Genomic DNA, 23,116 nt, shown 5'->3' on the forward strand with positions numbered 1-23,116 from the left:
CACACACACACACACACACACACACACACACACACACACACACACACGCGGGAGGTCTTAGTGCAGTCCGGGGCACGTAGTCGCAAAGAGACACTGGCGACAAAGTTTCAATAACAATCTCAGCCGGCGTAATCCGTCTCTTGACGGAGTCAAGAATGAGGATTCTGCACTGAGGACGAGGTGTATACCAAGAAACTCTGCCGCGGGGTTGCTTGGTATCCGTCAGAGAATCACAGCACAGTGAAGCAAAAGCCAAAGAGGACTACAGAGACAGAAAAATAAGACGGGGGGTGGGTGTAAGGCACAAGCAGCCACTGAAAGAGAGAAGACTTTCTCTCAACTCCGGGCTATTAGTGTAGAACTGAAGTGAATATTAGATTAGCAAAGCACAGAGACTCCCTTCTGAAAGCACTGAAGAAAGTGCACCGAGAAATCTGAGCATCCTTGATAGATTTTCAAGTTTGAAAGGGGTCTCCAGTGAGTGGGAAGCATCTGTTTAAAGGGCTTTGATTTGTGTGTATTGAAACATCAAATTGTGAGTAGGAGCAGGCTAAAAATAGACCCAGCAGTCCCAGAGCCATTGTTGTGTGCAGGGATAATGCTAGGCTGTGTGAATCTGTAAGCCAAGCTGCTATTACTTGGGTTATAAACATGAGCTACAGCTAGTAGGGCGACTATTACAAAGCCAACTACAGCTATAAATAAATAGCTGTGGCCTGTAATGAGGCCGATGACAGAGGGATGCTTCAACGACACACAAATCACTCTCGGGTTGAAATTCAAGGGGGACACTCGGGAACAGCTTCTTTTGTTACTGATTTTGACACTTAAATTGTCCATTTGAGAATTTTTTTGGATGCTTGGCTTGATGAAAGACGCTATGTAGTCATTCAAAGTAAGGAAATTTCAAGACCACCCAATCATTGTTCTGATTTTGTTGTGTCAAATGCACATTTCTTGTCCTAAAGCAATTATTCCCCATCCTCGAGGGTGACGGAATGATTACCAGAGTAGGAAAATTAACTTTCACTCCACAAATTTGTGTTTATCTTTCCGACTTTTGTCAGATTTGGCTTGCTGTATTGTCAAATAAGAGTCTGGTTCATCAATCCTCTGAAAATTCTTCAAATGAAACAGTCAGTGAGAGGAAAATTACTTTTTGATTGAACTCTTCACAATATGCTCCAAATAGACACTTTGTATCAAGGGATCACACGCATGGAGAAGGCCGGGAACCACTGCAACTAAAGGAAAACTAGAGGTTTAGGAATATAGGACTCTTTTGCATCTCTTACAACGAGATCAATGCGTCCACTTTGAGCATTGGCGGAGTCGGTACTGAGCTCTTCCCAATGAGCCGCTCACTGCCACATGCGAGACCACAGCGGGGCGTTGCACAGTGTTGATTTAACCCACAGGACGGCTGAGCTGTGCTGCTCTCAGGCTCGCCTACTCCTGTAGACGCTGAAGTGTGTCAATGGGACAAGCTTAGTCTGGTGAGTCAGCTAAGACCCTCACACTAACCAACTATCTCTCGCTCCTGCTGTCACACACACACACACACACACACACACACACACACACACACACACACACACACACACACACACACACACACACACACACAGATAAACATCACATCGTCTGAAGGGGATAATAGTTCTTAATACCAACTGGCACACAACCACCTCAGGATCCACGCAACTCGCTCCAGATGCTTAACATTCATCACAGGCCATATACTCGCCAAAGCAAAGCAGTAGCCTAATTTAGAGATATAAATAATGCCATGATGTCAGCTGGGCTACTCTGTTAAAGGCATGTTAAGGCCTTAAAGGGGACGACACGTGGCAAATGACCAAGCCCTTAAAATGAGTACGATTTGGCAAACACACAGGCTTGCCCATGCTTGCATACCGTGAGGTGGGTGTTGACCTATTCACAGTTGTGTGAATAAGCCTTCTCTACAAGTCAGTTTGTCAAAGGGGGAACTCAGAAGGACTGTCTGTGTGGGGGGGGGGTGGAGACAGTATACACGCTTGCATAAACACAAACCATGCACACAGGCTGGGCAGTGTGCAGCGCTGAAGGTTTCTCAAACACAGGGTTGTGCCAGAGGCAGAGCGCGCGACCACAGAGCCTGAAAAACTGTCTGGCCGAAAAAGCAAAAGAGAGAAAAGTACCAGACGAACGTAACAGGTTATCTTTTTTCTTTTCTTTTTTTTTTATCCGATTGCCTTGTGGGTTAATCAGCTCCCACAAGTAAGCAGGAGTGACTGGCTGTGATTCAGCTTCCTGGTAAGACGGGACATTTGAAAGCATGGGAGGGGAAGCGGCGGTCGGAGCCACAGGGCAAGTATCCAACTGTGACGGGGGCAGAGATTCATCCTCAATCGGCACCGCTCCGTGTTAGCTGGTCAGTGCATTGCAATACGCTGGTAGTGGAGCAGCGTTTCCTCAGGCGAAATGTTGCTCAGCAAGCCACACACGTCTCGACGCCTCTGGTCCTCTTCCCCTGTGCGGTTAATGTTTTATCTCGTAAACATGTCCAATGCTTTTATGGTGCGAGTGGGTGTGAGCCGTGCTTTCTTAGAGGAGAGGTGGCCAACCTTTGGAATGAAACACTGCAGAAATACTATCATATACACACCGCCATGTCGATAATACAGAAGTAGACGCCACTTTACCTTTAATATCGCGTTACATATCAATATTGCCATATGAAGTTCCTGTCTGGATGATAAAAGTCTGTGTAGAGTGTTTCTATTGATTAGTTGTTTTTCTGCTTATATCTTATACATCATCTAAAATTTGTGGTTTGGAACAATGGCAACATGGGAGTGGACAATATGGATGGAAACCTCTGCCACAGTCTGTTATCTTGTGTCATATAGTACTTTTTTTTTAAATTAGTAACTGCAAGGAACTTTAAACAGTCTAATTTTAATGTTGATGCCTCGACATGAACTATATTGATCATCAGCGAGAATATTGGCAATTTCTACATAGTTATTCCTAATGCCTGTCATCGGGTCAGATTCCTTGAGAAATCAGACAAAAATATTTACGGCATGCAGGTTTACCAGAAACTCAGACTCCAGCAGCGACCAGAACCAGATCCGGGTCCGCTAACGCCTTCGAACCTGCAGTCGGAAGCTCCAGAGGGAGGTGGAGAGCTCCGCGCCTGGCAGCAGCGGCTCCTCCTCCGGCCAGGAGCAGAGCTTTGCCTCGCTTCTCAGCCGGTCCCCGGTGGGAGCCAAAAACAACACCATACTGCTGGAAAACCAGGCCGTATAGCTGGGCCCGCTGGAGCGAAGGGAGGCACGGGAGAACCAGGACTGCGCGTAGCGGACTGTCAGATCCTGCTCTAGTAAAATGAGAGGTTTTCTAAAAGGGACACCGGTGCTCGGAAACACTACAGATTTAATAGTAGTAATAACAGTATTATTACTATCATTTTAATGTTTACACTTATTAACCTCATTGTTTACTTTTCCTACTGACATGTCTAGATGTCAGTAGCTGAATCTATGACCACTAATAAATGTATATCATCTCAATGTGTCGCCCAGCCTTAAATAACCTACAAATTCAACACAAAGTTGGCTCGAAAAGAAAAAAAAACCCTAAATGACGTACACAAAGCTGCTTCACGCTGTGTGCTGCAGTGTGTCGAGTGTGTCTTTACCTCTCTGTGACAGAGCAGAGTCTCAGTACAACTCCTGGGCCAACGCGCCATAATATTTACTCTAGCCAGGCAGCAAATGCTGCACCTCTCCTCTTGTCCCAGTTTAAGCACTCCATCAGTCTGACAAGCCATGCCAACACGCGCGCACACACACACACACACACACACACACACACACACAGACACACACACACACACACACACACACACACACAGTAAAGGCTTCTCTCGAGTGGTGCTGCTGCTTTAAGAGTAGATTTCACTCGCTGTCTGCTGTTGTGCGAGCAGCGTCTCTTTCCTCTTTTCTTACTGTTCTAATGAGCTGATAAGTGGTCAAAGAGGGAGGGATGGGCGTAGACACAGAGTGGAGGGAAGGAGGTAGATACAGGAGCTCCTCTGTTCTGTTGGGTGAAACCGTAGCCCGGCCGCGTGACTGACAATGAGAGACACATTGCACATATAGCCGAGGCATGTGCTGGTAAAGAAATAAGAGCAGGCAAGTTGTTACATACGTTCACATTGGCAAGAAGCCGATGTTTTTACTCCAGGCCCATAAAAAGCAGTTGAGCTGAAACTGAGGGGTCTGCATTGGCTCTTACCATTTTTATTTGAGCTTTTGTAGAGATTCGGATTTCGGATTCCCCCGAAAGAGCAGAAATCGTAGTAGTAGTCGCGCCAGTTTTATTCCCTCCGTTCTGCTGCACCCAGTTGGGACGGAGGTAAAAGCAGGTCAGAGCCCGGAGGTGGCTGGTGGGTGAAGAGCGGGATCAAAACGGGGCGGAGAAGCAACTGACGAAATGCTTCAGCGATACCGTGGCTTCCTGCTGCGCTGCATTGAGACACCACCAAGTCAGAAAGAGAATAAAGCAGTAGCATCAGCTGGCTCATTAAAGCCAGCTTTCAAGACCAAGTTTGGCTCCTCTGAACCGCACTTAGCGAAGTTCTTTGCCTAACCTTTGATTTGAGATCTTGTTGTATTCTTAAGATGTATTTAACAGGTGTGTTTATGCACTGCACAGTTAGTCCGGTCTGGAGAAAAAGCACATCTTTCTGTCCTGGCTGCAGTTCCTCCAAAGTAAAAGGACTGCTGCTAATTGTAGATCTGTAAAAGGGTGTTGTGTGTTTTTTATTATCATTGCTGTTTGTTTAATGTATTCAAGTTTAGTGTGAGTGAGAAAGTGCCTTTTCATCACATTTACCAACAGACTGCTGGACGCGGCTGATAGGCCGCAACACAAGGTCAAACATGCTTATGTTTTCTCATCCAAATCCATCTGAATTGTGAACAACCCGACCCACCGCCGGCAAGATAAAAAGGACACCGGCATTAATATTAATTAGAAATCACAGCTGAGGAAAATAAATATCAATCTAGCCTAATTGGCGGGCGTGCTGCAGGATGCTTGGCGAAGCCATCTCGGATGTCAGTCTGTGTGTGTGTGAAACACACAGAGATGTTTTTCCTGCTCGAGCGCTCCACCGACGCGCTGCAGACGAGCCCGTGTTTCACGTCTCACCGTGGCTGGTGTGATGCAGCAACATTGTTGTTCTTTCACATGCAAACCAGAGCTTTTCCTCGGCTATCATCCTGCACTGTGACACACACACACACACACACACACACACAGAGCCGGGAAACCTTTCATTCAAAAGACTATTCAACAGAGACTAATGACACCTAACATGAGGTTGTTATGATTCACAATCCGCCGACAGCGGCTGTACTGGGTGATGTGACTGAAATCATTATCAGTATATTGATATACCTTGTACAGAAAAATCACAAAAACAGGGTTTAGGCGAGGTAGCACACAACTGTTATGCATTAAATAAGATGAAACACTTCATATAACTAACGCTGCTGGCTGTTAATTACAGCTTGCTCGGAATCTGTTACTTTGCCACAACAGAAATGTATCAATTAGTCGACAGACAGACAATTAATCAGCAACTATTAATCAACGGTCCATCTTTTTGCTAATTTTTCCAAGTGATAAATGTCAAACATTTGCTAGTTCCAGACTCAAATGTGTTGTTTTTCTGTCATAAATGATGGCAAAGTGAGGAAATTTGCCGATTAATTGGTTAGTCAATGGGGCGGGAATGATTCTGTAACTGCTTTGTTCATTTTTTAAGATCATCCATCGAGCAAAAAACACAAAACATTCACCATATCCAGCAAATGTGACGAGTTACTCTTTATATCACTGTAAAGTGAATATCTATTTATGGGGGTTTTGGTCATACAAAGCGAGACATTTAAGATAATATGACAACTTGGAACTGGCCTGTATTTACTATTTTCTGCAGTTGTATACAAACAAAACAATCAATCATGACATCAATTAGTAGATTCATTTCTTATAACAAGATGCTTCAGCAAGAAAACAATACTGAAGTGCTGCCCTGCCCTACTGCTGGTTATATAAAACCAACACTGATCACTATCGTCGCTATTACACCAACTTAAGTCAATGTTGACGCATCAAGCTAAATCAAAACTCTACATTGTTTGTTCCTGCAAAGGCACGTCGAGTTTTATAAGTAAGAGACTCATCCCCTATAGAAAAGTAACTACGAGTAATGTTTGTGCACAAAGCAGAAGAATAAAATGGTATAGTTTAACAGTAAACCCTCCTCTACTCAATACTAAACCCAAGAAAGAAGGATGTTTGTTGTCATTCATCACTTGTCTTCATATCAACTATTTGGGCTTTTATTGAAGGCTGAACGCTCCATTTCTGTTCTCACATCAGACCAACAGTGGAGTCGTCATTAACGAGGAGAAGGCCTGCAGAGATGCCATCAGAAACCATTTTTATCTACGGAGGAGATGGGAAACAGATGCATTCCGTCTGATGGGAAAACACTGTGCAGGGATTCACACAGCTCTTCAGAGCGAACATGAGAATGAGAATAAGAGATAAGAAACGAAAGAAGAAGAAAAAAAAACTGGCACGCTAAAATCAGTACTGTCTCCATGTCCCATCCCAACTGGACTCTGAGCACAAACTGCATCGTAAACACAGTCGGGGGACACGGAGAGAAGACGCTGCTTCATCACGGGACACAATGCAAAGCATGCACGCAGGCTGCACAGCCAACCCCTGCTGACTCAAAAGGCGAGCAATCAGACAGCAGACCAATGGGAGAAATAGTCTACATCCACCGATCTGCACGTCGACTGCAATGCAGACACACGTACACAACCACTCAAACTACAAATAACCAAGTGGATGATAGCAACACAAGTGCAGTTCTTTTAGGGGTTTTCACGCCGCAGCATTTTGCCGCTCGAGCTTTGAGACAAAACCGATGGACCAGCGTGGGCCTCTCAGTCAAACTGGCAGACTCGCAGAAACCCAGAGGGATCGTGTTGCGCTGGCCTTGTGCTTTTTCTGCACCGCAATACGGACTACCTCATCCCACCTGACAAGCACCGAGCGCTGCCGGTCAGAGAGCACGACGCACGCAAAAAGCAAAAACACACAAACTGTGGACGCGCGAGATGGCCGTGGGAACTCCCTCCCACGCCCACAGACACTCAGACATCCTGGTAACCATGGAAACCCTCCTCCTCCTCCTCACACGGTGACATCACAGGTGTTGAGTCATGACCCGTAGAGGGGCCAAAGCAATCACCTGACCTACTGTTAATCAACTCAAGGTGAGGGGGGCCACAGGTGGACCTGGCCGGACCGGGGAAGATGATGGCGAGGATGATTGAGGGGACGAGGATGATGGTGGGGGGGGGGGCTAAGAATAGAGCCTCGTGCCTCGGAGAAAGAGAGGAAGGGAGAGGAGTGTGTTTCAGTCTCTTTGGCTAGCCACCGGAAACTATAAGCCATATGTGAGCAACGACTCATGAGCGCACGCACACACACACACACACACACACACCACGCTCTGTGATGAGCAAGTGAGGGGGGCAGATGGATGAAGACAGAAAGATAAATCAAGTAGGCAGAGGGGTGGGGTGGGATGGGGGGCTTGCAACATCCACTCACAGGATTGCTTACCCATATAACCCTGATGTAAGCCGCTGGTGACTGGATGCTATACGCTCTGTGTCGCTGGCCACACCAACCTACTTTCACACCAGGGTGCTGCACAAAACACCGAATGGATGTAATGGGCTGGTGTTGATCACACGGGTGAAATGTACAGCGGCGAGTGGCCATATGGCACATTTAAACGGCTGCACTTATCGAGGCCCCTGTGGTGATGCAGCGGGTATGATGGTGTCTGAGGAAGCGGGGAGGGATACCGAGTTTCAGTTAATGAGCTGCAAATGAGTCTGCATATGAAATCTAATTCTGGCTGCTGTAACTTTCCCATTATTATCCTGCAGCTGCCGTGTCTGCCCCTCTGAAGCAGACACATTGCAACAGCAGCAATGACCAACAACCTTTAGTACTTTAAAAAACTAAAATGAACCTACTGGTCATGTGTGGTGGTCCACAGGAGGCAATGGGTTTCTCCTATCATCTCCTAGCTGTGGAGCGTCCTGGTTGTGCAGCAGCCCCCCTCCTGGCCCGGCCACAGAGCTCTGTCCCGGGGCTTTGAGCTGCTGCAGCTCGGCTCAACAGCTGTGTCCAGCTGCGCTACATGGGAGACACTGGGCGCTTTGTTCCCCACAGGGGGGAGGCAGAGTTGTGGGCAGTGGGAGTGCAAACGAATCTACGTGCGTGTACACACATACAGTTTCATTTCCACACACAAAAAAGAAAGGTTAACGGCCTGTAGCCTCGGTCAGCCCAGGTCCGTCCCCCCCCCCACCTCCCGCACCAGACCGGCCTTACAGCGGCAGCAGGCGAGGAGGGGGTGGCACAGCAGACCAGGATGTGTGGAAAATTTCAAATGCGCCCGAGCCAACGCTGTCCGAGCCGAGCGAGTGCATTCACACACACCACCACCCCCCCCCCTGAAGAAATGTACACATATCACTTGAATGCCCTCTTGTTGCTCTGAAATCGCCCGTGAAATGACGCTATAAAGCTGCAGTTAGCGCTGCAAAGCGAGCACCGCCAACAACAAAACATCGACAGATGCGAGAAAAGCCCCAGTGTGCAGCAGGAAGGAAAGCGCCGGGCAATCACGGTGCACTCAGGAAACAACAACAAAAGAGAGGAGTAAAGAGAAGAAAAGGAAGCCACGAGCGGGCGCGTGGTTTTTCCACGGCAGGCTACGCGACACCTCCGGGACATAGATTAACAAGTAATTCGCGCTAGTACTTACTCAGATGAACCGGATCGCCTCGGTCCACTGGAGGATCGCCGGGTCGGTCTTCCGGCTGTGAGTCGGGCGGGATCTGCGCTGTGGAGAGCGGAGAGCTCAGAGCCTCGAGGACTGAACGTAAACTGTGGCTTGCGTCATTTCACCAGGATGCCACTATTGCGCGCAGCAATGCAGCCATCTTGCCGAGGAGTGCCCCACCGAACTCACCAATCACTGCTGGATCCCGAGCTGCCGTCTTATTCTGAGTGATCCACCACGAGCTCTAAGTATTGACCTTGTATGATGCAGTGGAACATCTGAAGGAAAGACATTCACAGAAATTCTACTGGATTTCCATAAAGATACTCAATGTTTGGTGTCACTTTATTCTAGTTGGTGTGAAATGCATTTAGTCAAGTACAATACTTTGAGTTATTTATGCTTAAGTATTTAAATGTTGTGCTATTTAATCAATTTAGTGAGAAGTAGCACCACTTCGACCAGCTGTGACATTACAATGTAGATTGCATGTTTGTGAAGAACTAATATCACGAATATGATATACAATAATATTCTCTTAAAGGGGCCGTTGTACCTAAAGTACATTTTGCAGGTAATACTTTTTAACCTTAAATTCATGGAATTTGAATATATATATATATATATATATATATAGTTTTACCTTATTAAAAGATATGAGCACTTCTTCCACCATTGCGTTGTAACGCCTTGGTGCATACTGAACATTTTCCAATTATATTGAAGTTGACTCAACTGATTTTATGTGGGTGTCCGCCCACTGTTTATAGAAACATGCCTCTTGGAAAAAACTAATTAAAAGAAATAAGACCTTCCATTCAAATATTCCACTTTCCTGTAAAAGTCAACATGTTTTCCGTTTCTTCTGAAATTCCACATAATAATATATTGGAGCAGCTTCTGTATCATTTCAAAGTGGTGGAACATTTAAAACCCATCAACATCCTTGTGAAGTAAAATCAGCCAAATCCATGAATCTGCTAAACCTCGGTGTTAAAATAGCATGAACTCAAATAATCAAACCAGTCTTCCCAATTTCCCTCTTCATTTTTATTTAATTTCATCACGTTAATTTATTGGTTTATTTTTGGCTCATCAGATCTTAGATCAGACAGATCTCATAGCGCCCTCCTGTGGCGCCTTATATGCGTGTCATTTGTCCCACCACGCAGCCGAGGGTGTGTCTGCTCCACCTGATGTGGTCCAGAGGTTGGTTGTTTGTGGGGTGAGACCAGAACCTGAGCAAAGCAGCACTATATTGTTTCAGTCACTATATCTTGACAAATACATATTTACATTGACAGATGACTTCATATATATTCTCCAGAGAGAGAGAGAGATCAAGTTTGTGGTCGAGTCTATCTACCATTAAGCCACAAAACCATCCTGCAGCTCAGTCAGTCACTGCTCCCCCACACGAATCAAGTATTTAACTCGCATCATGTACATACGATAAAGGCCAAAGACCACGAAGAGAGTAAATGTATCATCACACATATTCATCACATTTTAAAATAAAATGAATTGGTCGATGGATTAATTATTAGTTGTTGGACCGGCATTCATGCGAGTCACAGATGCGTAGAGAGAGCACCAGTGTGAGAAGTAATTTGGAGTAGAGAGTGAGACTGCCGTTACACTCAGCATCTCACTTAATGAATGACATGGACACGGACCTCTGTCTGGTCCGTGTCATTCATTAAGGTTTGTTATGAAACAGCGAAAGTGAAGAAAAAAAAAACAAAAAAGTGAGGTAAGAACCCCGGTCTCTCATCCCTAAACTACCGGGCCTGAAAGGACTCCCTCGTGGTCCAGAGATACAGGATGTGGGCCGCCTTGGCACGTGATGCCATCAACAGAGAGCAAGAGACCAGACAGTCCATGTGAGACATCTCCGTCAGCTCCCTTTGAGCTCACCAGATTGACACTGGTGACTTGTGTTGATGCGTCCCCTCCAGGTGTCTCCCCACAGCGGGATCAAACCGCAGTCACGCGCCTGACTACTGTCAGAGCTCATCCTTCTCCATCTGCTGGAACGCCTCCAAGTCTTCCCGCCAATCAGCCAGCAGTTCATCCACCGACTGGCTGCTCGAGTCCGTGTCGCCCTGGGGCTCCTCTCTGTCCTCAGAGTCTCTCTCCTCTTTGGGCCGAGCCAGATCAGCCTCTGTAGCTTCCTCTTCCGGTGGTCCGACGTCCTCTGCGGGACTAGCTTCCTCCTCCGGTGGTGTAACTTCCTCTGCAGGACTTGTGTCTTGCTCTACAGGACTGACTTCCTGCTGTGATGGAGTGACCTGCTCAGGAGCCAGTTCGTCGACCTTCAACGTGCTCATTTGCAATTGGCCAATGGGTTCAAATGAGGTGGGAGTTGTTGCCTCAGTTAAGCAGTCTTCCTCCACTTCCACACCTGAAAAGAAAGAAGGAGTGTCAGACAGACACACACACACACACAAACAGACTTGTCCTCCTCTTCAGTCAGTAATCTATACAACATGCCCCCTGGTAGCCATTCTCAGTCAAAAATAGAAGCGTTTTCCTTGTGAGGCTGTCAACTATAACAGCATGATGCTGATGGTGAGTCATGTTTCCCACAGAATAAAGCCTTTCGCGCATTGCTGCACAACCAAACAGAGTCATCTGTGAAAAGAAATCTGGCAAATAGTTAAACTGTGACTTGCAAAGATGTGGTTAGAAAAAAAAAAAAAAAAAAAAGTGTGAATCCGTTTCTAAAACTGTAGCCGCTTCTTTTATTGCAGGTTGTACACGAGTCTGTGCTTTTTATGATACAGTCGTGTGGAATACTGCGAGGACAACAGGTAATGACTGTAAGGCTTTATGATTAGAGTGCAGATAGGCACAAGGTATCTATCTGGTCATTGTTGCCATAAATACTAGGATTTGTAGTAAAGTGTCACTGCAAAAAAAAGTCGACCAAACACAAATTGTGACAACTTTTTCCAGAATCCATGTATAAACCCATGGCTGGGTCTGGGGTCATACCCCGCCGCGTGTCTAGCCTCGCCATGTGTAATTATTGGTTTTCTCCGGTGACAAAACAGACATAAAGAGCTGCCATGGCCTAAGCTCTGAAGGGGGACAATCAGAGATGACAATACTGTGACTGCACTGAGCTTTCCTATCAAACACAAACAGAATCCTGTGGTTAGAGGGCAGAGTGAGAGGAAGGGATGGAGAGATGAAAGCAGGACTGTAAAAAGGAGGGAGAACGGAGATAAAGGCGAGGGGGGGGATGCAGAATGAGGACACCAGATGAAGAAAGAAGGAAATGAATACTTACTGCCCTCAATCAGTCTGCCAGGAAGAGGTTTACCTTTGAATATGGTGGCTGCTCATCCAAAGGGGAGAGGGTTATGAAAAAAGAAAAAAGAGAAACCAAGAAAGAGAGGAGAGGAGATGCACTGTTACAGTCCACCACAGGGAATAGAGGGATTTGGCAAATGAGGAAAAAGAGGAAAAGAATGACGATGCAATATTGATAAGTGTGTAAAACCGCTATAACCACAGGTGGTGGGTGACTCCGGAATGAGTCACGATCTCTGAGACTTCAAATAAAGCCTGAATCCCTACATCCTCATCATTAATTCATGAAGCCAGCCACATAATGAGGCTCAGTCAGGGGAGAGTGATCGGTACACGGATGTGATCAATCTCATCGAGAGCGATTCGTGGAACACAGAGAAGAGTTCTAACATTTAGGGGGGGGGGGGGGAAGCAGTGTCACACCTCTGTCCCTTGCTTTGTCACTCAGCAGCACCTCCACCTCCCGGTACTCCTTCAGCGCCTCCAACAGGATGTTGCCCTCCTTGTGGAAGAGGAAGAGGAGAGGCATGGTGATGTCATCCGTGCTGCGGCCATCTCCCGCCATCTGGAACAGGGGAGCCGTGTCGCTGCTGCTGCCCTCGTTGTCGTCTGGAAGGAGACGAAGAGAGCGAAAAGATATGACGGAGAGATATAGAAGATAATTAACCGACGACAACTTTGGTGAGAATTGAATCATTGACGTCTTTTAACAAAGAAAAAGTTTCTGACATTTTGTAGATTTAACAATCTAATTTAAACTATTAGCAGGAAAAAAATAGATATACGGGTTGTACTAAATGTTTTATGGTTCGTAAAGGAAATCTACAACTGTTTAGAAAGGTCCTATATTAGATGCAGATCGCTGTTATTAAGCTTACTTGAGTTCTGCTGTATTATTAAGTTATTATCATGTAAAGGACCCTATTCGACCGTCTGTCTTCAAGATTATCAATTTATAGAGGCCTAATCTAGTCACTGGGCAGCCCTCTTCCGTCTCGCGTCGTCAGCCACTCGCACTCACCGATGACGATGCCCCCGATGGCGCCGGCCTTCTGGATGTGTCGGGCCTTCTCGGCAAACATACACTGGCCCCTCTGAAGCAGAGCGATGTGGCCCCGGACGTACTCGGCGTTGGTGATCTCGCTGCAGCCACTGTAGGGTTCAGCCACAGTCGCGAAGCCTCGTAACTGCACACAGATGCACACATTTTTGCAAAGAATGAAGGAAAACATTGTGATATTATGGGGTGTACAGTGCTGCAGTTGTCCACATGTTCTCGCCTGCTGCTAAAAAAACACCCACTCATCTTTTCCTCTGTTTGAATTAGGAAAATATTGTAGGCGAGGAAGAGCCCTCTTAAAAATACCAGAGAAAAGTGAGAGGCTCTCTTAGGAAAAAAACTAAACAGAAGGAGAATTAAGTGCCCACTTGAAACCTGGCAAAGCTACAAAAGCCACTCACCCCTGTGGAACTTTTGGACAGGTCTATGCCAAACTGTGCTGGGCCGGCGGTCAGCACAACCCGGCCAAAGAATGGATGTGAGACGATCTGAATGGCTCTGGGAGGCAGCTGCTCTTTCTGCTGCTGGCTGGACAGCTCCATCATATCCTGCATGAAGCGCACGCCGTCCTCTGCTGCTACCGCACTCACCGCCTGAGCGTGGGCGAGGAGATGAGTGAGAGGGGTTTAAAAAGTCAGGATGGAAAGAACACCATGATTTGTAGAGTTGGTACAAAGAATATATTCTCCGTTGGATAATGACACCAGTAGCACAGCATGTTCTCTTTCTCATTTGCATTTAAATAATAGCACAAATGATCATGAACCGTGTCTTCAAATTTCAACAGGTAACCTTTACTCGTCAGCTCTAGAGTTATCGCTTTGTGTGATCAGTGTTGCGTCATTCCCATCCCTAGTAATTACAACAAAACAGCTGAGGAGTCACATTCTATAAACAGACTTAATTATTCCAGCTCTGGATTCTGTGTTGTTGTTTTTTTAATCTGCCACTAATGAGAACATGCAGATGTTTATCCTTGTTAAGCAGTTGACCTGAGTTGCATGCTGGACCAGCTGCACCCTGCCATCTTTCAGGTGGATGAGACTGACTCCCATTCTCCTCAGCAGCTCCAGATGTTCAGGGTTGTTTGCCATGAAGTCCTGCGCCCTCAGTGGAGGATGACCCATACCGGGCTCCCTGAAGAGGAGGAAGAGTTTAAAAACATGGAAGAGGCACAGCAGTCGGGAGAAATAGCTAAGCGCAGGCACATGACCGGGTCACACCTGTATACGTACACGTACCGGTAAGGAGCGGGGCGGGGGCAGCTCTTGTCCACAGCGCTGCGGATTGGTTCTCTCAGGTTACGGGGGTACGCGGGGTCAGGAAACAGGAGGCGGGTGTTAGGGCAGGTCCAGTCGAAGTTTGAGTCGTCCAGCTCCTCCTTGGACTGAAGTACCACGAGTAAATCACAGATTCTCTTAGGAACTGGAATGTGTACATGCGTTCATCAATTTCTCAGATATTAATCATAACGGTGTCGAGTACCGTTCTGTTTGAGGGAATGGACGACGAGTGAGGGCCCGTGGAGAGGGACAGAGGCAGCAGGTGTGCCTCGGTTGTGAAGACGTAGTCCTCCACGTCAAACGGTAAGTCTTCCGCATCGGCAAACAGCAGGAACAGGTATTTGAACATCTCAGCGAGGAAGAAGGAGTCCATTCTGGCAGGAGAGAACAGCTGGTTTATTTATCAGATAATCAATGAAGGGCATTGAAAAGTAGAGCCAGCGTTATCAGCATATTGTGGACGTTTTATAGGCTGCATTGCTATGTGCATTTGACTTTTCTTAATCAATGTATCAAGCCACTCATTTTTATGTGATTATAGCATCATTTAAATTATTCTGATGGCAAAAGTATTTTTCTTTGCTTTAAAAAAAATGAAATGTTTAACCTGTCTTGCGTCTTCAGTACACTGCTTTGTACCAACTCTTTCAATAACCTAATATGAGTGATCCTTGCAAAGAGTGTGTGTCTTTATCTCAAGATAATAATAATATTTTTTATAATTCTTTATATCCTCACCTGTCCTCGTGGCTCCCAGTGCGTACGTCCTTCATTGCAGCGAAGCCGCAGGGAACACGAGCAAAGCGGTTGAGGTTGTCCAGGATGGTGCGACCGGCCTCCAGGTAATACGGGTCTCCTGTGGCCTGGGAGGATCAGAGGACAGTAGTGTGATCGTAACAGAGGACAGGACATTCCACTGTGAGGAAGGCTCCAGTGGAATCTCACGAGACACAAAGATGTAACTCCCAATCCCAAGTGTTTCATCGTATTATGTTCCTTTATACATTTTTTACAAGACACAAGAATGCCAAAGGCAAAGTACTGGAGGCTGCTTAATAACTGCAGAAATGGAGATAGTGTGTCCGACATTTTGTAAATGAGTCCCATTGTAATTGTAACGTAACACAATCTGGTGCACAAAACTGGGCATTTACCTCTGTACTGTAACAGCGGAAAGAGAACATCTGCATTATGTCAAGCGTCCTTGATGAATTACCTTGTAAAGGAAATAGGTGCTCTCTGCAAACTCTGGCCTCAGGGGATGTTGGGCCCAGTGTACCCTGAAATCAGTGGTGAAGGCCTGGGGAGACACGGAGAAGGACGAAGCGGTCAGTGTACCATCCAACGCTTTGTCATTACAACAGACAGACGAAGCTAAACTGCGGCCGTAGTCGCATGAAATGCAAGCGTGTTTCACTTCCAAACACTTACGGTTGACAACACAAGTCATATGGGGGGTTACTTGTCTCCATGGTAAAATGAGACCAATGTGGCGTTTCTTTTTGTGGAGCAGTCAAAGCCTAAGATGGTATTTAAAGTTGGATACACAGAGAGACAGATTACCTCTGGGAGGAAGTTGTGTTTCTTTGTAACTTGATACAACATCTCATGAGTCTCGATGGCAGGACGGATGTCTCCCTTCAACACCTGGAACACGCACAGTATGTACAGTATGTACAGCGTTACTGTTACAGCACAAGGCGTTATAGGAAGAGCAAAACTTTCAATTCACATGATCCAATCTAACCTGCAGTCCAGGGAAGAAGGCCAGCAGAGAGTCCATCCAGGTGCGAGCGGGAAGCAGAGGTTTGTGGATGTGGACGTCCAGCAGCAGCGGAGGCTGGCTTATGTACTTCATTATAGATGCATAGTGCTAAATGGGACATGCCAAGTGGAGGGGCGATAATATTAACGGTGGTGTGGTGCTCGGTGATATACACCAATAGACATTTGAGTACGAGTACTTTTCTTTACTTCTGTGCTGGAGAACTAAACAGAATCCTGAAGTGTACAAACATAAAAGTAGAATGTATTATGGTATATGTTGGTGATGCCATAGTGAGATGCTATTATGCAGATAGAGGGGCATCAAATTACTCTGTACAAGTGTGTGTGTGTGTGTGTGTGTGTGTGTGTGTGTGTGTCTTTGTCCTCACAATATTGAACCGCTGCAGAAACACGTCATCTCCCAAGAGGATGTAAGCCTTTAGCAGGTATTCATAGTACGAGTCAATTCCCGCTCCCACTCCGCTGTCTGGGGTGACACAATCAATCATCACACTTCTATGAGACAACAACAAAAATCAGATGATGTTCCATGTTTACCCATCAACCCTCTGTGACACCAAATCCACTCTCACCCAGACAGAAAGATTGCACACTTATACTTGATTTACACTTTCCCATGTCCTGATCTGCCACAGCCTCCTTCCTTCACTTCTCTCAACACTCCCCCCCCCCTCTCTCACCCCTGCGGACCCACTCTCCAGAGTGGATGTTGATGGTGGTTCCCACCAGATTGCTGTTTCTCTGTCTCTTCTCCCACAGAAAGTCCAGAGCTCTCCGGGCATGGGCCTGTGAAGAAGGGTGTATTATTGATTTTAAAAAAAAATAATAAAAAATGAAGTTTAAAATCAATCTGCAGAAGCTGTCAACTGTGAGAGAGATTACAGCAATAGACTGTGCTTGATCAGCAGTTTACTGCTGCCAGGAAGTAAACCAGTGCAAGGAAAGGCTCTAATATCGTTGCACAGGGTAAAATATCTAACTCTGAAATATTTCAGAGTACCACTGCAGCTACAGGGTCCCTACCCTCATTTCCTGTTTGTATACACTTTATACAGTAGACAACATTGAGATGTATCTATTTCCGTGAGATGCACATTGATCAACAAGCAACAAAAGAGGAGGAGTTCTCACTGAAGACATGAGATACATGACACAGCATTCTACATTAAACAAGAGGGTTGTGTCTGAAACCTGTTCTAAAACAAAATGACACGGTGTAACCAGAATAAACAAAGGATGCCAGCCACCTGTAAGGTGTGGCTGTTTAGTGCCGATGCATGTCTATTCAAATAGCTGATGACTTTCTTGTTCTTGTAACAAGCTCTTTGACAGTGATGACACCCGGTAGTTATGTTTTGTGTGTTGGAACAGTTGTGCCGATAAATAATTAGCTGTTGTTGTAAACTTGAAGTCAAAAGAGGAGTTATTCCTGAAAGACATTTTGCTGTTGCTGGATGGCTAAAATATATATATTGCTTTATCATTTATAATACTTTGAGGGACAACAGCATAAATCTGTTCACACTGTTGACTTAATTTTTACATCTGCCTTAAAAAAAAAAAAAAAAAAGGCTTCACTAAATCATAAATCACAACATGTTAATGTAGCCAAAGGAGGATCTTATCGTCTGATACCTCAAACACGGGCTCTCCAGTGAAGCGACTTAAGGCAGCAAACTCCAGGATGATGGTTCCCGCACACGCAGTGCAGGTGTCCGTTTCTGTGCCTGTTCTCGTCTCAGGACCCCTGACACCAAACTTCAAGTTCACCTGTCAGGTAGAAAGAAAAAAAGAAAAGAAAAAAAAAAAACATTACTCAATCTGTTTTAGAGTCACAGTTGTTTTGCAAGAGACCGTGCATGAACACGAACACATGGGCGTTCAAAGGCTGTGACAGCTGCGAGCAGAGCAGTGAAGCGGAAAATGGAAATATGTAGTCATGATCCGAGAGGTTACAAAAGGGTCAATTTGACATATTACATATACAACCCTGGAAATGTGTGAATGAGTTCAAATATATTCATTTTTTGTAGTACATCATCAAATATGTTTGACATAGAGATTAATAAAACAGGATCTTATTTAAAAGAAAGGTTTTTATCTTGAAAATTAGATAATATGGGACTGCTGTGCCATTGACAGGACAAAACAAGTGTGTTCTATGCTGTTGTTGAACATCCCCACCTTACAAAGACTACAGTACAAGTCGGTGTGTTTCTGGTATTAAGGAGCAGAATGAAGGTGTTTCTGTCTGTGCGCAGTTGTCTCACCCTGGGATAAGGAAGGCCACTGCTGGTGTTGAAGGCTGGCAGCAGTCGGAAGCCCAGGTCTTTGGCCATATGCAGGAGCTCATCCTGGTACCACTGCATGTGCTGACCTCCCTCCTTCAGCATCACAGCCATGGAGTGCCCTCCCAACAGACCTCTGAACACACAACAATCACACGTTAGGAATTAAGAACAGCAGCACCCAGTGATTTCTTATCACTTCTATGTTTTGCTGCCGGTCAGGGGGGTACACTTGTTGGGTTATTTCTTAACCATTAATATGTGTCGATTGTCTAATCCGATCTCACCCAAGGACTCGTATGTTGGTTTCGAAGACCGATACCACGATGTCGTTGTCCAGCCTCACATCTGACAGCACTCTTCTCACTGCAGCCTCAAACTCTGTCGTCTTGTTCAAAAGCTGGCAATGACAAATAATACAGGACTATAAAAATCAGGCTTAATTATTATCATTATTTAAAATGTCATTGATTAAAGGTGGACTGAGAGACTCAGGACATTCTTCAGACGACTGGTTCATTTTTAAATTAGAAACATTGACATTTCACTCTAAAATCTGCTAAGCAGTACAGAATATTATATAATACAAAACCTCCATAGTGTGTTGTCCTATTAATTTCTGTTAAATGAAATTAAATTTATTTGTATAGCCCAAAATAGAAATTTGCCTCAGAGGGCTTCACAATCTGTACAGCATACGACATCCTCTGGAATAAGTATGACCACTAATAATAACAGCAGCAGTGGATATAATAGAACAATAATGATACAAAATACAGCCTCACAATAATAACACAAAGAATTACTGGAAGACAACCAAACCAATACGCACCACCAGAGTGTCCAGTGTGTCTATGAGGGTCAAAGAGAACCTACCAAAGAGAGAGAGAATTTATTTTTTAGCAATAATTAATGTAATTAGATTTCATATAACATTATTCAACAAAATGGTTATTCAGCAATGTGTACAATTTGTCTCCACCCTCCACCTCTGGCGAGCGTTTAACCAGGTGTGGTGATCTTTGTGTGGACCAACGGTATCATGGCTCCGCTAGTGCGTTAGGACTCACGGGACTACAGTCAGTGTGCTACTCACTTTCCCAGCGCATCGTCCACGTCACCACGGCTGGGTTCAAGCCCACGAACTCTTCCTCTGCATGTTAGTGGCATCAGCTCATCTGCTGGGTATGCATGGTCCTGAGAAACACGTTAAAACACCAGCTCAGTCTGATTAGACCTTAGTCATCTTAAAATGTACACACATCCAACATGAAAGAAGTTCTGCAAAGCTGCAGCAAAAAGGCAAATTAGAAACTAGAAATATCTCTTTATGTGAAGAGATCCAGTGAAAATGGATAACTTACCATATAATTCTGATATGCATGGTCAAACATCTCGACCACTTGGTTCCTTTGTTGAGGGGAAATAAACAGACAAAAGTCAGCGTGGGGAACATGTTTTCGGGGGATTCTCGCTGTGAGGAAGCTGTGTGTGTGTGTGTTGGTTTTTTCCCAACTCACCTCAACCTGTGCCTCTCCTCCCGCGACATGGCCTGTCCCAGGCTGCATAGTGCTCCAAGCAGCATCAACGAAAACAGTACAGCCGGCATTGTGGTAGTGGGCGAGATCGTAGCAATATACATAAAACTACAGTTTGGCTCGCCTCTTGGTCAGTCCCAGAGCAAATAGCTAGTCATTACCACTGCCCTAACCAAATAGCTCTAACTAACAAAAACTCCTAAGAAACACAAACCTACACCACCCCATTAATGTTATACATCTGGGATCATGTTAAAGCACTTTGTTTGGCTTGGCCTAAGATGTACCATTTAATCATTAATATGTACAGAAAGCTTCATGTAATCATGCTAGTTTGTTGCTGATCTGTTTCTCAGCAAACGCCAAAAACAAGACTACAAGTTAATGACCGACTATGTACAATGTGCGCCTTCATGTGTGCACTTACAGTGCAAAACTGCAATCAAATGAAAAGATTCCTAGGAATGTTGTTATATCAAGTAAACAGATATCGACGTGTAACTGATAGAGACGGACCGGGCACTAGCTGTAGTGCACAGTTGGTAAGTCACACCTGTTTATTTTTCCAAACGGTGACCCGGACATACTGTACGCAGGTGTGACACGTTGACAAGCAAAATGATAACGTTATATGTGAGTCTGCCACAGAGCAAACCCGCACAAATCAAATGAATCCTGCGATCTAATGATGTAAATAACATTAAAAGGTATTTTATAGATGTAGTCTTCACGCAGCAGCGATCAAAGAAACGTCTCGCCTTTTCCGTTATCACGACACAGTTACGACTCACTGTAAACCCAAGCAACAAACACCGAAATAACAATCCAAGTCTTATTTCTGTTTACAATCCCAATCCACAAATCGTTCACTTACTCCACACAATCTGCAGCCAAATAAACCATAAATCAAACCAACAGCTCTTGAAAACTCCTGTTCATACTACCTTCCGTTATCTCTCTCATGTGTCGACTGTAAAACCTTATTAGATGTGAGTTAATTATTTTCTCCTCTAGACATTTGTCTTTCGTCAGCCACTCAAAACAAGCAGCCCAACACTTGTCGGGGTTTATTAAGCCAGTTAGCCAGCTTGGCTAACTAGCTTAGCGGGCGAGAACAAACAGACGGACCAATAACACAAGAAAGTCAACAAAACCCGCGTCCATTGTTGGGCAGCAGACCTGACAGAGCGATCTTTTCTGTCCGTTAGGTTATAGAGTGGTCAAATCTACCTGTAAACTGTTGTTTCGCCAAGCTAGCCTGCCTTAAAAAAAAAACGGATGCCGTAGCGATAAAAACGTCAACAACATCCGCTTCCTGGTGTACAAGGATTGTGTGCCCTGAGTAATGCTTGACAGGCAGTAGGTGCCGAGAGGCATATCGCCTCTCCTTCGCTGAGATTTGCAGACATAACTCTAGACATGTATATAACCCCACTATTAAGCGTATTTAACCGTATCGTAAGGTTAGCCAGCAGTTTAATCGCGTTTGAATGGGTTAAACAAGTAGTCATAGTTACCTGAAAGTCAAGATTACGGAAATAAAACGTCCAATGCAGACTGTAATAGTTTGTGTTGCCTTTCGGTGGGTTAGGGTTAGAATTAAGTAAATCAGCATTAGAGGCAGACGTTGCCCAAGGGAATTACCCACAATTCATTGCAATGTGACGTTAAACACGAGGTAACCAGTAGAATCATGGAGAATAAAAAAAAGGTAAACAAAGAGGACAGAACAGGTGTGTTCAGCTTGGAATATTAAATTTACTCAGAAACATTAAGAGTTAAAGATGGAACAAAACAAAAAACATGAAATCAGAGGATATTTATTTCTTTATTTATTAATCAAATATTAGATTTTGCCATTAAAGCTGTTTTGACAAAATCAAGTAAATTAGATTATTTGAAATTACCTCTCATCTTGTGAGGAAAGAGCCTGGAAGACGTTCAAATCAGGGAGTAAAAAATACAAAATAAATACCCACAATTGTACATCATATTTCATGTCGTTGTCATGGTAACGTCATTTGTCCCGTTCGTGTTTACACCATTACAAGACCTCACAGTCTCACACTAAATAAAATAACAGGTGACGGGCATGGTTTTAAGGCTACATGGGGAACAATTGGGAAATGAGATTCTGTGATCGCCCTCTCTCTGGCCTATCACAAGTATGCGCTGTACGTATTGGTCAAGGTGCGAGCCTGTGATTGGTCGAGCAGATAAAGGTGAGCGGGTTTACCTGTTTTGTGACGGGAGCTGGTAAAGGTTGTTGGACCGGGACAAACGAGTAAGAGATGTATAAAAACTGTAAATAAAACGTCATGTTCACTTGTGAGTTTGCTCGGTGTGGTTAACGTTAATAAACCAGTTCATGCAAGGACTTCACTCTGTCTCCGACTCATAAGTGGAACATTACTATATTAAACTGTAGTTTTATATTTGATTGGTTTTCTGATTCCTCATATGGTTTAAATGTATGTTCATTGTAGGTCTGACCAACAAAAGGACTACAAACAACTTTCTTAATTTATTATAAAGATTGGTCTTTTCATTATCTGATATTTCCCTCAATAACTTTTATTATGGATCCAAATAAAGTGAGAGAGCGCTTGAGAGACGAAACACGTTTTACATAATTCATCATCATTTCCATTTAGTCACGTGAGGATGATCATTCCTGAATATCGGGTTTGATGAGTTATATAATTTCAATTTCCCCCGAAACATGGAGCCTGGACGTCACGATCAGAATGTCAAAACGTTCACGCAAATAATTCATAAATATGACAAACTCATTCTGCGGTAGAAATCGATCCTGCGCTTATAAACAGAACACAGATTGTTAAACAGGTAACACTCTACAGTGATGATAACTGTCTTTATTCGTTTTTAGTATTATT

At 44.7% G+C, this 23,116-nt stretch overlaps 2 protein-coding genes across 6 annotated transcripts in view; both read right to left on the minus strand.

Moving 5' to 3' along the window:
* Window positions 1-9,514, minus strand: part of LOC116392473 (uncharacterized protein C1orf21 homolog) — a 28,908-nt gene extending 19,394 nt beyond the window's left edge. Inside the window, exon 1 of one of the 2 annotated variants that reach the window (XM_031863958.1) lies at window positions 8,130-9,514. The gene's annotated coding sequence lies outside the window, so the exon portion shown is untranslated. The remainder of the gene's footprint in view (window positions 1-8,129) is intronic. The other variant, XM_031863957.1, reaches the window with a different exon arrangement.
* Window positions 9,515-9,972: 458 nt separating this feature from the next.
* On the minus strand, window positions 9,973-21,912 carry edem3 (ER degradation enhancer, mannosidase alpha-like 3). 4 transcript variants are annotated; one of them, XM_031864149.1, is made up of 21 exons: window positions 20,202-21,909; window positions 20,046-20,091; window positions 19,778-19,878; window positions 19,514-19,553; window positions 18,969-19,081; window positions 18,664-18,817; window positions 18,029-18,163; window positions 17,074-17,179; window positions 16,762-16,859; window positions 16,353-16,478; window positions 16,169-16,252; window positions 15,822-15,905; window positions 15,344-15,468; window positions 14,808-14,979; window positions 14,564-14,709; window positions 14,315-14,459; window positions 13,724-13,915; window positions 13,284-13,449; window positions 12,686-12,871; window positions 12,273-12,287; window positions 9,973-11,348 (listed from the first exon to the last, which is right to left on the minus strand). In XM_031864149.1, exons 1-21 carry the CDS (start codon window positions 20,321-20,323, stop codon window positions 10,951-10,953), a joined length of 2,754 nt encoding a protein of 917 aa, XP_031720009.1. In that variant the 5' UTR covers window positions 20,324-21,909; the 3' UTR covers window positions 9,973-10,950. The 4 variants fall into 4 exon arrangements, with proteins under 4 accessions (XP_031720009.1, XP_031720008.1, XP_031720011.1 ...); XM_031864148.1 differs by having other exon boundaries at window positions 12,240-12,287; XM_031864151.1 differs by lacking the exon at window positions 12,273-12,287 and having other exon boundaries at window positions 20,202-21,908.
* Between the last annotated feature and the right edge of the window lie 1,204 nt (window positions 21,913-23,116).

The sequence above is a fragment of the Anarrhichthys ocellatus genome, unplaced genomic scaffold (genome assembly GCF_004355925.1).
Source record: "Anarrhichthys ocellatus isolate YVR2014 unplaced genomic scaffold, GSC_Weel_1.0 scaffold30, whole genome shotgun sequence".
Lineage (NCBI taxonomy): Eukaryota > Metazoa > Chordata > Actinopteri > Perciformes > Anarhichadidae > Anarrhichthys > Anarrhichthys ocellatus.

What these genes read in the sequence shown, in the direction of transcription:
- edem3 (XM_031864147.1), bottom strand. Translation starts at nt 20,323, where the DNA reads ATGTATATTGCTACGATCTCGCCCACTACCACAATGCCGGCTGTACTG. An exon ending in AACACAACTTCCTCCCAGAG is followed by an intron (nt 15,906 to 16,168) that starts GTAATCTGTCTC and finishes GTGTCTCCCCAG; the next exon opens with GCCTTCACCACTGATTTCAG. An exon ending in CATCGGGGGCATCGTCATCG is followed by an intron (nt 12,872 to 13,283) that starts GTGAGTGCGAGT and finishes GTCTCCTTCCAG; the next exon opens with ACGACAACGAGGGCAGCAGC.